The sequence below is a fragment of the Bactrocera oleae genome, chromosome 6, assembly GCF_042242935.1.
Source record: "Bactrocera oleae isolate idBacOlea1 chromosome 6, idBacOlea1, whole genome shotgun sequence".
NCBI classification, from domain to species: domain Eukaryota; kingdom Metazoa; phylum Arthropoda; class Insecta; order Diptera; family Tephritidae; genus Bactrocera; species Bactrocera oleae.
In genome coordinates, this window is record NC_091540.1 from 54,288,431 (window position 1) to 54,303,844 (window position 15,414).

General features: G+C 34.0%; 2 protein-coding genes across 9 annotated transcripts in view; both read right to left on the bottom strand.

The window, feature by feature from the left end:
- dally (division abnormally delayed protein) overlaps positions 1-15,414 on the bottom strand; it is a 643,966-nt gene that overhangs the window by 267,548 nt on the left and 361,004 nt on the right. The gene's annotated exons all lie outside the window — the stretch shown is intronic.
- Positions 1-15,414, bottom strand: part of LOC118681505 (division abnormally delayed protein-like) — a 184,376-nt gene that overhangs the window by 23,989 nt on the left and 144,973 nt on the right. For all 6 annotated transcript variants that reach the window (XM_070112241.1, XM_070112239.1, XM_070112238.1 and 3 more), the window contains exon 3: positions 3,699-3,842. In XM_070112241.1, the coding sequence (XP_069968342.1) occupies positions 3,699-3,842 (144 nt within the window). The remainder of the gene's footprint in view (positions 1-3,698; positions 3,843-15,414) is intronic.

Here is a 15,414-nt window from a genome sequence, read left to right on the forward strand (position 1 = left end):
CATGGAAGAGGACTTAGCTGGAGAGACTTAATGGGGGCTTAGAAACATTTGTGTTTAAATTTATATATTTCTAGACAGTAGTCTAGACGTAGGATTTAGCCTCCGCCTAGCCTAGTCTTAATGGGGTCTTAGAAACACTTCTGTCCAAACTTAGAAATGTTAATATACAAAATTTTCAACTTTTTATTTTAATGATTTTTGAATAGATATTTTTTGTACATATTCCCGAAAGACGCCAGTTTTAATGTTACTTCAGTATCGTTACCCCGCTCAAAAAATCGTTATGAGCGTCTGTCTCTAAAATCTGTGTGCGTAAAAAATAACAAAAGTATATTAATGTATCCATATATGATAATCTACGTACTTATAAAATACAATGGCTTAGAGACTAATTGAAGTATGTTTTATGTTTTCTATAAGTTCTCATATGCTCACAGCTTTTAGTTCAAAGAATTTTTCTATTTCAATTGACAAAGCCATTTGTAAGACAATGAGCATTACAAAAAATAATAATAATAACAAAGCAACAATTTAAAAAAATAAATGAAAACACTATACAATATAGTTATTTATGTTTGTATGTCTGTATACATGGAATCATTGAATGCATGTGGGTGTAAATTAGTGATTATTTCACTACAGCATAAAATATGAGAACAATTGCAGCATAAATACCGAGAATGACATGAATACATAACATTCCAACTTATCGAATAGCAAAACAATAAAAATTATGAAATATAGTTTCGAGTAGTACGGCGAAATGGAAAAGCAGTCATACATATATATATGCTTATGTATGCTTGACATACATATTTGTTTTTATGCATAATATCAACAAGTAAAAAAAATATAAAATAATTATTTGCCGCATTAAATGGGTTCCAGAATTTTTTTTATATATTTTGTTTTATTAAGAAAAATTTCCAAAATGCGTTCTTTCGAAATTTTGAGAAATTGAAAATCGAAAGAAACGCAACTATTCCCAAAGAACAATATTTTGAACCAATAACAGATCAGTTGAATTTTTAATTCACAATACTAATGATAGAAAAAAATCGTTTTTTGAAAAACAAAATTTCCCAATACAAAATGAAACAGTATTTTCCTCTACTGAATCCAGTATTTTAGTGATTTTATGGCCATAAATATGGTTGGATACTTCCATAAGTTATATAGAGTGACTTGAGAAGTTAACTCGGTTCTCCAATATTCGGAACAAATTGAAGTTTTTGAGTAGAGTGAAAAAATGTTTACTATCAAGAAGCTTCGTTCATCTCTAGAAATCAGAAAACAGCCAGCGAGAAATCGAGGTAACGGTTCCTTACGGAGTATATCGACTAAAGCATTTGCAGTTCGAGCGTATCTAAAATAGTTATAATAAAAAAAATTGTTCTATTAAAGAAATATTAAGTCAAGCTTCTTCAAAAATAATAACGCAATTAATTTTAATCCGAAAGCGTTAGTAATTCATAATCATCAATCTTTCTACGCGTTGTCAAAGTGAGTCGGAAAAAGTCCATGTTCCCGACAGGGGATTTGGGTTTTCCCAATATGCGAATTTGCTCTTTATTAAATCGCATTGTTGTGTCAAGCCATGTTAAGCTTACACCCACCTTTTTAGTAGCTTCCACCAATCACGATTAAAATACGCCAGTTCATAAGTAAATCATATCTCAACGTATTTCAACGGCTTTTAAGAACTCTATGACTACTTTATAGACGATACAAGACCAAAATTGTTTATGATATTGTTGCCTTTATAAATCTCGGTATATATATGTATGTGTGTGTATACAACAACCATGTGTTGTGCATTTATTTGTAGACGAAATGCTAATGGCTATGATAATTCGGTCAAAAAGGCATAAATATACGCGTCGGAGCGAGCGCTAACACGCCAATTCATCAAATCAAATGCCAGCAAAAACAAAAAATATTTATACATACATACATATATGCATATAATGTGCGCGAGTTTGTACATTTTATTTATTCAAAACACAGCGTTGACAAAACGTTGCACTTCTCTTCATAAATCCTTTTTAGTTTTAAAATAAAATGCTAATGATTATTTTTTAGCATTGTTGTTATTGTTGTGCATTGTTGCAATATATATATGTATTTATAATGTTTTGCAAATGGTTTATGCGCCAAAAAACGTCAGCAACACAAAATTAGCATACATATTTGAATTTGTATGGCGTGTGCGAACATTGAAAATAATTTCAGTTTGTCTTTTGTTTTTGTATCTGCTATTTTGTGCGAATTCAGCATTGTGAGCTTTGAAGCGGGCGTAACGGCGTGCTGCTACAGTGCTCGCGAATATACCGAAAAGGAAGTCATAATTTTGCGTTTCGTTGGCATTGACTGAATTGATTTATTACAAAAAATGTCGCGCTGAAAATTTGTATGAAATTCCAAAAAACAATAAAGTTGAAAGACGTATTATACTTTCCTCTTTCCGCACTTTCTATTTGTGTGTTTGTATGTTAATTCAGACATTTAGTGTTTTAATAAGAATTTTTGGCAGCACGCATAGTAGAGCTGCTGTGCATTTTAATTTTTCGATGTATTTTAAAAATTTTATGAAAAAATTGAATTGTTGAAAATATAAAACAAAAAAGTAAATTTTCGAAAATATTAATTAAATAATTTTTGAAAAGAAAATATATAATATTTGAAAAAGTTCAGTAAAAATCAAATTTGAAGTCGAAAATAAATAACTTTTGTAAAAAGTTAAGTTATAATAACAATTAGTTTTGTGGTAAAATAAAAATTTCGAATGTTAGTAAATGAATAAGTTTACAAACAAAATTTTAAAAAATAATAAGTTAGCAAAAAAAGTTTTTGAAAAATAATAAAATTTCAAAAAAATTATTTCTAAAAAATCGACAATCGAAAGAAAATTTTTTGAAATGTTAAATTTAATAATAATAATAATAAACCCAACGATTACCCTCCTCTTCGAAAGATATTTGAAATTTCGAAAACTATATTTGATATTTTAATATAATATATATTTTTATATAAACAATTATTTTGAGAAGAAGAGAATAAATTAAAAAAAAAAAACAATTTTTGAAAAATATTAAAATTTCGAAAACAAAAATTTATTTTTAAAAAACGGCCAATCGAAGAAATTTCTTTAATATTTTTAATTCCAAAATATTTTTAAATTTTTCAAAACAATTTTTGATATTTTAATGTACTTGTATATTAATATTTATCTTTACAAAAACAAATTACTTTGAGAAAATTAATGTTTAGAAAAAAATCGAAAGTTATTAGAAATATATTTCTGTAAAGAAATTCAATGACTTTCTTCGAATAATTTCATATTTTACATCAAACATATAATTTCTCAAATATGTTATTTCTTTTTTATTTTTATATTTTTATTTTCCTTTTTTTTTATATTTTAATATACACAGTAGAAAAAAAAAAAGTTCAAAAGATATTAATTTATTTTGTTATCTAAATTCGACATAAGATAGAGATCTGATTTTGTAAAAGAAAAAAATGTCTTATATATTGTTAATATTTTTTATATTTCATTGGAATATTATTTAAAAATTTATTTTTGTTATCGAAATTTTGAAAAGTATTATTTTGTTCGATATTACAACAGTCAAATCAAAGTTAAAGATATCAATTTCGAAAGTTTGTTTTAAATTTAAATTTAAGATTGCACTCACTTTGAAATAGATTCGCCGTAGATTCGAGTATGCCGCGAAGACTATTGGTATGATGATGCAACAGACGTACGAATTCGCCGGTGGACTTCTTTCTCAGCTCCAATTCGGTTGCATTCGTACAGCAGTGGCCGCCACAAATGGCACCTAAAAGAGTAGACATAGATGGTAAATATTTAGAGTGGAATTATTTATATTTATAAATGAGTAATATATATTTGCAAACGAATAGCATCGATTTTAGTACAAACCGACAGGTTCTTTTAATGTGTATGAGTTTGTTCTCTATTCAACTGCTGACTTTTCATAGCTGATCGCCTCAGGAGCAATATCATTTGCAATACTAAACAATACTAATTGAAATTATATATTAATTTAAGTATTACTAGTTGGACTTCACAAGATAAGTCTTATTAATTTTCCTTCCACTTTTCAGTATTTATTCAGTGCTGGAGAGTTCATTAGAAATTCAAATATATTTCGTTTGAAATAAAACCTGTGTTCAGGTCAAACATTTTTCGTTAGATAGTATAGGGGTTTGATTTATTTTGAGTAACACTTTGCTGATTGATGTACTCAAATTGACAGATAAGAAATTTTTAGTCCAGCAGTTAGCAGGATATAAATCTGTGCCGCTAGATCACTTGGTTCTACGTTACTGGAATGAATCTGGATTTATATCTGGTCAAGAACTGTTACGTTACACCAAAATTCTAAACTTTTTTCTGGGAAAAAGTACCTGCATTCTATTAATATTCCAGTTTATTTGATTTATGCTAGCTATGCTTTTGAGCCTAAGCTTTAGATATGAAGAATATACTTTGAAACTATACATATAGTAAAAAAGTGACTTATAAAAGAATAGCAGTTTAAGCAATCTGTGGACCCAGTATAAGAACTTAGATACATTTCTTTAAGCAATTAAAAATATAGTCAACATTTTTTTATGGGCTCTTTTTACACCACTCAAATTTACGTGACAAATCGTGAATGGCAGAAAAATTGCGTGATTTCAACCAAAAAAGTAGAATATCTGACAAAGCGAATTGTTTTGTGCCTTAACGGTGTGCAGACTGTTACCAGCTGTGTAGCAAAAAAAAACTACGACTAACGTCAGCAGCACACTAAACTAGTACACTAACAAAGCAACAACTATATATACGAGTAAGTAGCCTTCATCCCTTTTCACACTCGGCTGATGAGTGTCACCACGCATTATGGACGTTGGGAGCAAAGCGGAAGCGGGTGGAGATGCAATCATTTCTGCGCAAATTGAAAAATTCAGTAAATGTGGATACACGCAGACGTCTAAATAAAAGCAGAGAATGTTGCACGCAAAAACTCGGTGGAAGAGGAAGAAAAGTGTGAAATTGGAAAAGTGTCTGCAGCCGCTTGGCGTCAATCGGTGTCAAGGTGCGTTTATACCACTGCCCCAAAAATGTGTATGGGCGAAGGTGTTTTCCAACTATGAGGCATGTAGTTGCCACAAAAATGTAGCTGTGTTAACGTTTGTGGCACGGCACATGCGGCGTCATTTTGCCTGCGCTGCTTTTGCTTAACTTCGTGTTTTTTGCATTGTTTTCTGTTTTTTGGAGTATTTCCAAATGCCACTGCAATATGTGGAACACATGAGCATTGAGAGGGCGCCATTACTTTGCCACATAAAAGTGCAGAGACACTCGGTACTTCACTTGTGTGTCAACTAACTATAACTACTTGTACAATAACAACAATGCAAATAACACCAAAAATACTCGAAGGTCCTTTGTGAGATTTGCATGATTTGTTTAAAAAGTGTCTCTACATGCAACACTGCGGCCACTCGTGATGCAACACGGCCATCACATTGCAATTTTCGGCAAATTCAGTGCGAAAAGAGTGGAAGTGAACAGTTGTAGCTGTGCTTGAAGTACCGGAGAGACGTAAATAAAATGGCTGCACAACACTTAACCTTGGCCGCGCGAATGAATTACGAGTGAGCACGTTTGCAACAGTAGTTGATGACTCTGTTCGAAGTGAATATAAAATTTGATGCTTCTTAATATTTCCAAACAGAAGTGGTAGGGAATCGTGAGCGTTCTAAATATTATATTAAGGGTCTTCGACGATTTTAAAGGAATCCAGGACTTCTTGAACAAATTTAGATTTTTGCGCCTGGGGCCTTAAAGTTAGGCGTCAACAACATAACTTGGCTTTTTCTGTTATCAATATCGGGTCGAGATTCAAACGACTTCAAAGAGCAAATTCGACATGATATATGGATATAATAATACATACAGTCTCTTGAGGTGATTAATTTTCAAGGGTTTAGTGCATAATTTACTAAACTTGTAGATATTCTTGCTACCATATCTATAGTGTTCAATTTGATATATGAACTCGTATGAGATGGAGAAAGACGGAATTTAGAAAAGGACAGAGGTTGGAATAGTAAAGAGAACAAACATATATAGACTGTAGTAGAAACTGAACAAGTGGAGGGGAGAAAGAAGAGTACAGAGAAAAAGAGAGTGTGAAATAGCTAGGAAGTGAAAAAGTGAACAGCGGAAGTAGATTCAATTCAATACATTTCCAGAAAATAATTAATATGGTTTAAAAATACACTCACCTTCCAGCTTTTTATGGTTTTTCATAGGACGTCTGCTAATTAGGCGTCTAAAAAATTCTCACAGTGAAGCCAAAATATAATATATTCGATGAATAATGAGACCATCTTTATTTTATAATAAAAATAAAAAAATATTTAACAGATAAAATATCTATCTACAAATGGCTGATAAATATCACAAATTCCCCTTTTACAGTTATGCTATTTAGAATCTACCCCGACTCCATTCTTTGGGTTTTTTAAACGCATATATACAGGACTGCTTCCAAGACAGAGATTAAAAGTTTGAGAGGAAGTCAAAATATATGTATGTATTAGTTAGTCATGATATTGGGAAAAATTATGAAACAGATCAAAATCCTTAGCCACAAATTAAAATCAACATAAAGGAGATTTCCTCTTCCTAAGACTTTAAGTCGTGTCATACATACATCACTGTTATACCACCCCGCTTTCCCTGACACTTACTGACTTATTTAAGATGCCATCAGTTTATTATGCTACCAAAAAAATTCAGTATTTGGCAACAATTGTGGCATATTTACCGCAGCATGCAACATTTTGTGGGGCGTGCGAGCACGAGCATTTGTGTTCACTACATAATATGTTAGAGCAATGCAGCATGTCTCAAAGGCTTATCTAAAGGTCCGCTAGAGCGTTGTCCAGTCAAAAAAGAAGGGCAAACAAATAGCCAGTACGTGAGCGGGCCGGTGCAAAGCGATATGACCGCCATTCAGTCGGCGCTAGCTGACACATATGGTGCCACAAGCAACTTGAATGTGAGTTTATGTGTCGGTTGACTGGCTATTGGTTGCGGTTGCTTGGATATTTCGTCGGTTGCAGCATGTCAGGGTCGATGTTTGGCAATCGTCGCCACACGAAACATGACATTTGAATTGAATTTGAAAATTTCCGTTGCAATTGACTTTCGCAAATCCCATTTGGATGTGTGGTTTGAGTTTCGAACTCAATGCGCTATAAACTGCTCTGATGTGCCGCATACCCATATCTGTGTCTTGCTCTGCTTTCAATCCATTTTCAAATGTTGTTGTTTTATTGGTGTACAATTCGTGAAAAATGCAAGTATTATGTAATCGAAGAAGTTTTTATTTTTGTTATTTTCTTGCTTTTCTCTGTTTTGTGTGCATTTTTCATTCGACGATTTCAGACATTCGGTCGCCAATAGAAAGGAAAACCATGCACAACATTACATAGTGTAAACATGCAATCGTGTAATCGTGTGGTCAGCAGCCGAGCGATAAGAAACGTATCGCAGTGCGTCAGAGCAGGCGGAGGTTGCTGCAAGCGCTGGATGTTGGAATTTAAGACGAGCTCCTTGTAAAGGGTGGTCATAAAGCTTCTCTTTATCATATGTATTTTAAAAGAGACAGTACTGGGGTCAAAAACTTGGATGTGATGATCAAGACCTAAATGAAAAAGGTGATATCTGATGCCTATTTCGGCAACAATACTCTATTTTTTCATTAAAAAAAATCGCCTGAAAGGTCGACGCTGCAACTAAAATTTGAAGACAAGTTCTTGGATGATCTCCGGACTTAGCAATATAGCGCTACGCATTGCACAGTCTTTTACCCACACGATCGTTTACACACACAATGCGGTAGTCGCTCGAAAAGAGGAGTTGAATCACTATCTCTTTTAATATTTTAACAATCCTGTGGTAAGACCCTGTGTGTTTACTTTTTGCTTAGTTCTATATTTCTTTGACCAATAATTTCAGATCCAGAGGTTTGTAAAATTGTTGCCGTCTTTATCCCTTACAAATCCAAGAGAAAGCCAATGTAGCACCAAAGAGATGAAGTTGGAAGAGTAGAGAGCTTGCCAGGCACACAAGGAATTTGAGTATTTGTATCAATGCAAAATGCCGGAGATTGGGTTGTTCGTTGCTTCCTGATTTCGTTTTCTTTATTGCATTCGTTTGCGATTATATATGCATACGCCGGCTAAAGTACTCGTCGCTGCTCGCTACTTTTTTCGGCCTTTGTGGTTTGGCATTTGGTAAAGTTTTGAGGCCACTCTAGCTTTTGCTTACTCACTTACAAAATCAGAGAAAAATTGTGCTTAGTCAGAGACAATCGTAGCGTACAGGTGGTGAACTTTTCTTTATCTAAAACATAAAGTTTGCGGGCGTCTCCGTCACAATAAATTTCGAAGCTGAGTAGTACATAAATTTTTCATTTTCAAGAACGCGTAAAACTGGAACCGAAGCCGTTTAGTTCACGACATTACAAATAAAAGTGGAGTTGAGTTTGAAGAGTTTCGTGAATAACTTTTATTTGAGTTTTTGTAGTTAGAAAAGTGAGAGAGTCTCGAATATGAATTATCGTTCAAGTTGTGAAATTGTCAACTTAGGTGTTACACAAGGGTTCCATATAGCTTATAGTAATTTTGAAAGTTTTTCAGAGCTTTAATTTTAGAGAGTCAAATACCATAAAGTGGGTTAGAAGTTTGATATATATAGATTATATATACTATACTATTTAAATGAAGAGATAATTGAATAAAATAATTAAGTCTTTTAATTTATTTCATTTAATTGCATTCAGTGTCCACATTCTTAACTTAATCTAACGTAAACGTTAAGTCTGCAATTGTCAATTAGGTCTTACTCGAGTTTTAGAGGTGAAAACTGTGCTGGTAAAAGCTTAGGACTATGTTACAAGTAGTTCGCTTTTATTTAATTGTTATAATTTACCCTCCATGATCATTACACTAAATTCATTTTGTTGTTGATTCCATAGATATACTGAACCAAGACATTGTGCTCTCGTAGCTTGGGATAGTCGATTGATATCCTAAATTGCTGCTTAATTGCACTAAAATGCTGTCAATCACTCTATATAATGTGGAAGCCCATCTGAAATTTTCAGTTCCGTCTGCAGAGATCGTATTTCTCCTAGAAGGTCATCGTTGTATTCGAAAGTTTTTATGTGAAGATACTGTATAACTGAGGCTTTGTCCAAATACCCCCTGCTTTGAAAGAGAGCAAACAATGATATTTTTTATCTCAATCTCAAAATTTATTAAAATATACCCTTTATTAAATATGTTTGGTAAATAAATAAAAATTAATACACTTTGGTAAAGTGTTTAAATTAAGAAAATTACAAGGTAAATTTAGTTTTCAACTACTTTTAAACTTCTTTAAGCTTACTTAAGCAAACGTTTTAAATGTAAATAAAAATACTTTAAGAACATTCAACTTTGGCTAAGTGTTGCCAACTGTCACAACACATTTGCTAATTGGATTACAAGCGGTGAGTGCACTTGGTGTTCGCGCGACACTTGACACTTCGTCGCTGAACTGTGTCACTGCGCACGAAAACAAAGCAGAGGCACAAAAACATATAAAAAATATATGCAAAATGCAGAGAATACACAACTAAAAACACGTAAACAAATTGCTTGGCATGTGCGCTTAAATGTATGCATGTGCGCACATACTTTTTTCTGCTTATTTGATGGGTATGTAAGTAATTAGGTGCGAAAAGGCAGTCAGTCGCAGAAAATTGGATCACACACTAAGTGAACAATATCTGTTTGCATGTGTGTGTATCAGTAGATGAGAAAATAGAAGACTTTAATTTTTTAATTTTTTATTGAAAAAGGTCCTTTAAATTATTATTTATTTTTCTATATAATTGGTGTAAACAAGTGATAAACACTGTAACAAAAGCGCTGTTTTTAATTACGATAGGCCTTACATCCTCATATGATAGGCCTTACATCGCCCTAAATTGAGACTTGAAATATGAAAGAGCGTAGGTAATAGCAGAAAATCGCTTCGGTTTCATATCGGTTTTGGTATCATTTCATTTTTTTGCCTTTATTTTGACGTCATGGATTGTAATTGGAAAATCTTCCTAATTAAAAATATTTATGTCATGTCTAATAAAGTAGAAAATAATCTACAGAAACATAAGTAAGTTCAATAAAAAAATATATAAATATATTCAGGCATTCGATTAGATTAGATCAACATATTCGATAAGAGTAATATACAGAAAGCTGGAGCAGATTTATCAACATTTTTTTTATGGCTAAGCTTTTTTCACATTTGAAATATTTTCTGCTAAAATCAGAAAAAGGAAAAATACTTTTATGAACTATATATTCGATAGATGGCGCTGGAGTCAGGTTATTTAGAATCTTGACTTTTTTTAAAGAATTTTAATAAATTAAAAATATATGCTAATTAGAACGAAAAATATGATTCACAAACATTTACTCAGCATCCCTTAATCTTCAGTTCCGTAATTCACTGATAAGCCAGGTTAAAACTATAATTTACTAAGAGTCTTAGAGGAAACTGTTTAAGTAAATGGACCAATATATGCTTGCTAGCTTGTGGTTTGGATTGTTCGAGTGCAGATACACTCTTATTGAATGAGGAACACATTTACTTATCTTTTTCCATACCTTTTTTGATTAAACCTTCACCAAAAGAATATACTTATAAATATATACATACATATATATGTATATATACAATATACTATAATGTAAAGCAAATTAATATTATTTAGAGAGTCCATGCTGACAAATTAATTCAATTGCAAGCTTGCTGCGTTTGACCTACGGTTTCCGCGGCTAATTTGTTATCTGCCACATGATGTGACATATAAACCGTAACACTAATGTGTGTGTATTGCATGGCGCACCGTAAAACTTGTTGCACTGCCACAACAAAGTCGCTAATATTTCAACAGGAAATCGAGGTAGAACGCGCGCAATCATCAGCGCGCACCGAGCGCCAGTGGTTCCACTGCCGCAAGGCGTCGTACAGCATATGCAGTGATAAATTCATAAACAAATACTTACGTAAGGAAAACTATGTGTGTTCATAAATTGGCTTACGCAGTACGTCAGCAGCAGCAGTTAGTAGCTATTCAATTAAAAGCGTTGCAAGGCAAAGGGGCGCCTTGTGTTCACCTAAAATGCCTGGAGTGTGGTACGCTGTGGCAGACTGCAGTGTTGCATGCTACAAAAACGTCCAAATAATGCAGTCAAAATCACAAAAGTGTAATAGCAACAAGGCAAAAGCTCATTTGGAAAGTGGAAATTGGAGCGTACCACTTTTGCACACGCGTACAAGGACGAAGGATGAAGCCAAACGAGCGCTAGGCTGAAAGTGTAAGCGCGATTCACATAGTCATGAAGTGAGGTAGTTAGTAACAATATACCGCGCCAACAATGCGACAACCATAAACGCTGTAAACTATGTGTGTGTATGGCAACATGCAAAAGTGGCACAAGTCAACACACATAAGCGCACGCACAGCACTGTGGAAGGACGTGCTGCAAGTTTAATTTATACATGTACACAAAAGCGCGCCAAGTGACACTCGATTGCTGCGCTGCTCCACTCACCGCAACACCGCTTGCCGCAACGCGCGCTTGTGCAACATAATTGAAATTCTGCTGTTGTGGCTAGCGAATCCCCAAAAACAACAACCAGCAAGAAGTTTGGCATTAACAATAACAAATAACAACGCTATTGTTGTGTGCTTTGTTTACAATCAAAAACATTTTCGCGGTGACAGCGCGCGGCAATAACCAACACAAGCGCGCCGCGCCGCACACCGCTAGTTTATACTCGTATACATACATGCAACAACAGTTTTTGCGCGCAACAATGAGATTATGAAGCATTTATGACGCCAAATTTCAATGTGCACTAATATGTAATGGTGCATGCAACACGCTAAAATGAAAATACAATTACACTGGCCTGGCAAGGTGCAAACGCTACAGGTGAGCGTGTCGCCCCACTTTCGCAACGCTGTCACCGAAATTTCGCTACGTCCTTCACACTTTCTTGCTCCGCCACTTCCGCTCGCCGATGCGATTTCAGCGCGCATTTTGGCAATTCATTTTGCATTTCCATCCATTCATTCATACAAAATGAGTAAAATGACTTCGCGCACAAAGTGGAGCGCTCATAGCCGCAGCGGATGGCCACAGGACGTTTGTTGCAGAGCGACAGGAAATGCCGCGGTTGGGGCGCCTCTAAGTATGCCTCGCACTTACACACACTGCACGGTGACTAACAAATGAGCAGCGGAAAAGGTGCTTTCACAATGAGATGCAAGCAATTTCCGTTTGGTTTCATGTTGAATAACCGTAAATTTGGCTCTCTGTATTGGTTACGTAAGCTTTTAGCGTGGAAAATTGAAAAAAAAGAGTTAAAAATTTTTAGGCAAAGTTGCTGATATAAAATTAATTATTTTGTTGAAATTTTGAAATTTCTTTAGGTCTCAAAGGGGAAATACTTTTCCAAATTTGACTCTCTGCGGCTTTTACTTAAATTGAGCAGCATCATTTTGGCATCATCATACAACCAACATTTTGTTTCAGACTTAAAAATTTGTGAAATCAAATCGTCCTAGACTGCTCTCTGATTATTTGGTACTAAAACCAAAGAATAAGAGTTAAAAAAAATGAAAGAAAAATAATGAGTGCTAAGGAGTGTGTGAAAAAGAAAGGAAAAAAAGAGAGAGAGATGTAGGATATAGGTTGAAAAATATATAGAAATGTAAAGAAGGAGAAATAAAAAAAGAAAGAAAGAGGAAGAGAGGGAGAAAGGCAGAAAAAAGATAGAGACAGAAAAAAGCAGAAAGAGAAGTAGAATGGAGAAATATATAAGAAAAGAGAGTGCCCTACAAATTTCCATTGGATCCTCGAACAGTAAACTTTTATAGGGTACTCATATATCGACTAAGAAGAGAAGTTCCTTTAGATTGATGATTAAAGCCAATTTTACCACCAGAATATAATTAGAACTGAAAAATTTTTGAAAAAATGCTATAAAGTGTCTCATGCGCTATAGAAAATGTCAAGGTTCGTTTCTTTAAGGATTTCGTATAAACCGTGGAAAAAATAGTTGAACAGAAGTCTTTTAATACAAAACAGCGTGGGGTAAGAAGAGTACACTTGAAAACCGTCAACAATAAATATATCTTCACTTAGGAATCAAGGAAATTGGAGAACTTAAGAGATTTTTTCTTGCTAAGCGGTTTAGCCCTGAAAAAGTATCATGTTTTTAAAACATGGGTTTTCGAACATATTAAGATTTGTTTAAAGAGAAAACCCTGACTAATTTGTTTTATGACCAGAGTCACATAGTCTTTATGATACCAGTTGCTAATTAGGTCTCCAAAATTTTTTTTTTCATAAATCAATTCGAATATATACTAACTTGCAACTCACCCAACAGCTAATACACCCTTCTCATTTCTCCGTAAAATATTTACCATCAAACTTTTAATCGCCATGTTAACACTAAACCCCAGACAACTTTCCCATCATTTCCGCTTATTTGAAATTTGAAAAACTATATTTAGGCAAAAATACGCACAAGCGCACATTGCCGACAAATTTTCTAAATGAGTATCCGCATACACGATTAAACGCTTTCATTAGGCGCTATTTGCTTGCCTCAACTAAATACTAACATTTTGAATGCGAATGCCACACAGTCTGCCGCTGTTGGAATTGCACACACACACACAAATATTGACTTATTCTGCACACTGTGTTACGCAAATGTGTATGTATGTAAGCATTGCGTGCTTTATTTGTTTAATTATCAATTTGTTTAACTACCTATCTGATCGCCTCTATGGCTTACGTGTGCTAATGATGCCATTAAAATAATTGGAGAATTGATAATGGGCGAATTTATGATGTGAAAAGTGAGAAAGTGTGTGTGAGAGATGTTGTCAGTATAAACCCTCTACTGGGTAAAATTTTGAAATCCAAATTCGTAGCAGATCGGAAGATAAAATTATATGGTTTTAAAGTAAGAATTACCGATAGCAATAATAAAGATTTATAAGGGTTATATACATATACTTAAAATACACAAATTGTGAAAAATTTGAAAAAATTCGGTAAAGTTATAATAAAACGATAACAAACAGAATAATTTTTTGCTTTAGGTCTCTATTTTTATGTATATTGAAAAATGGTGACCCTATAAACAAGGGATTTGAGTAAACTTTTATTGTTAAATATAAAGTTTTTCGGAAAAATTATGATAAACAACTGTTTTTTGTGTCGAGGAGTTCATTTGTAATATTTAGTATAACCTTTACACTTACGCTAAGGAGCGCTGCTGTAACATTTTTGCTGTTTCAGTATGAATTTGTCACGAATTTTATATTTTTTTCATCGTCAACCTGTTTAGTTTGTACTGTTTTTATGAGAGGGATCTTCTAAAATAGCCACCGAAGACGATCAACACATTGAATGTTTACAATAGACCTTTTTGGTTGAAAACAGCAAAAAATATATATATATCGTAAAACTTATTTTGGATGAGCACAAGCCGTATTGGATCGAAGCAGCTGACAAGATATTAAGGAAACACTGTTCTGTTCAAAATGAGTTCCAGGTTAGCTCCAAAGTGATCCATTCACCGTGCAAATAGCAATGAAACCAAAGTAAAAATTGTATGAATTCGATTCCGACTTTCTCATATTCTTGGACTTCAATAAAATGGCAGCTGGAAAGAAACCACCAATAACGAGGTTTTCACCGTTCCGACGACAATCGAGTTTACGAAACTGGAACATACCCTAATTTTATGCGGGCAAGGACTGCCAACACCCCAGCATACCTCAAAATTGTAGGAGAAATATTTTCTGTCATTACAATAACAGCAACGCAAAACTAAACTGGTAATGAAAAGTTGGAATATCGCTATAATCGGTATATAGTCCTTGATCTATGTTGCATACAAAATATCGAAATTTGCAACAAAAAAATAAACTTTTCTTAAAAGCTGTACCTACCCTTCAGCCTTATTGTTATTATTTTTAAGGCTCAGTGTTTAATGCCGTTTTTGCTCTCAATTATTTTTCCAAGGCCCCCGCAGCTATTTTGAGGCTATCTCTGCACTGTGCGCATACGCAACCCTTATATAATTACAAAGCTTATTTAACCGTGCGTGCAACCTGCTGCAGTTGTGGCTTAGCAGCCTACACCCAGGCCTGAGGTAGCAGACGTCCAGGGTGGAGAGCTGGCATATGTGATTGCAGTGTCTATGTACACAGAGAACACTCTCGCAGAGTGCAGTGATACAACTAA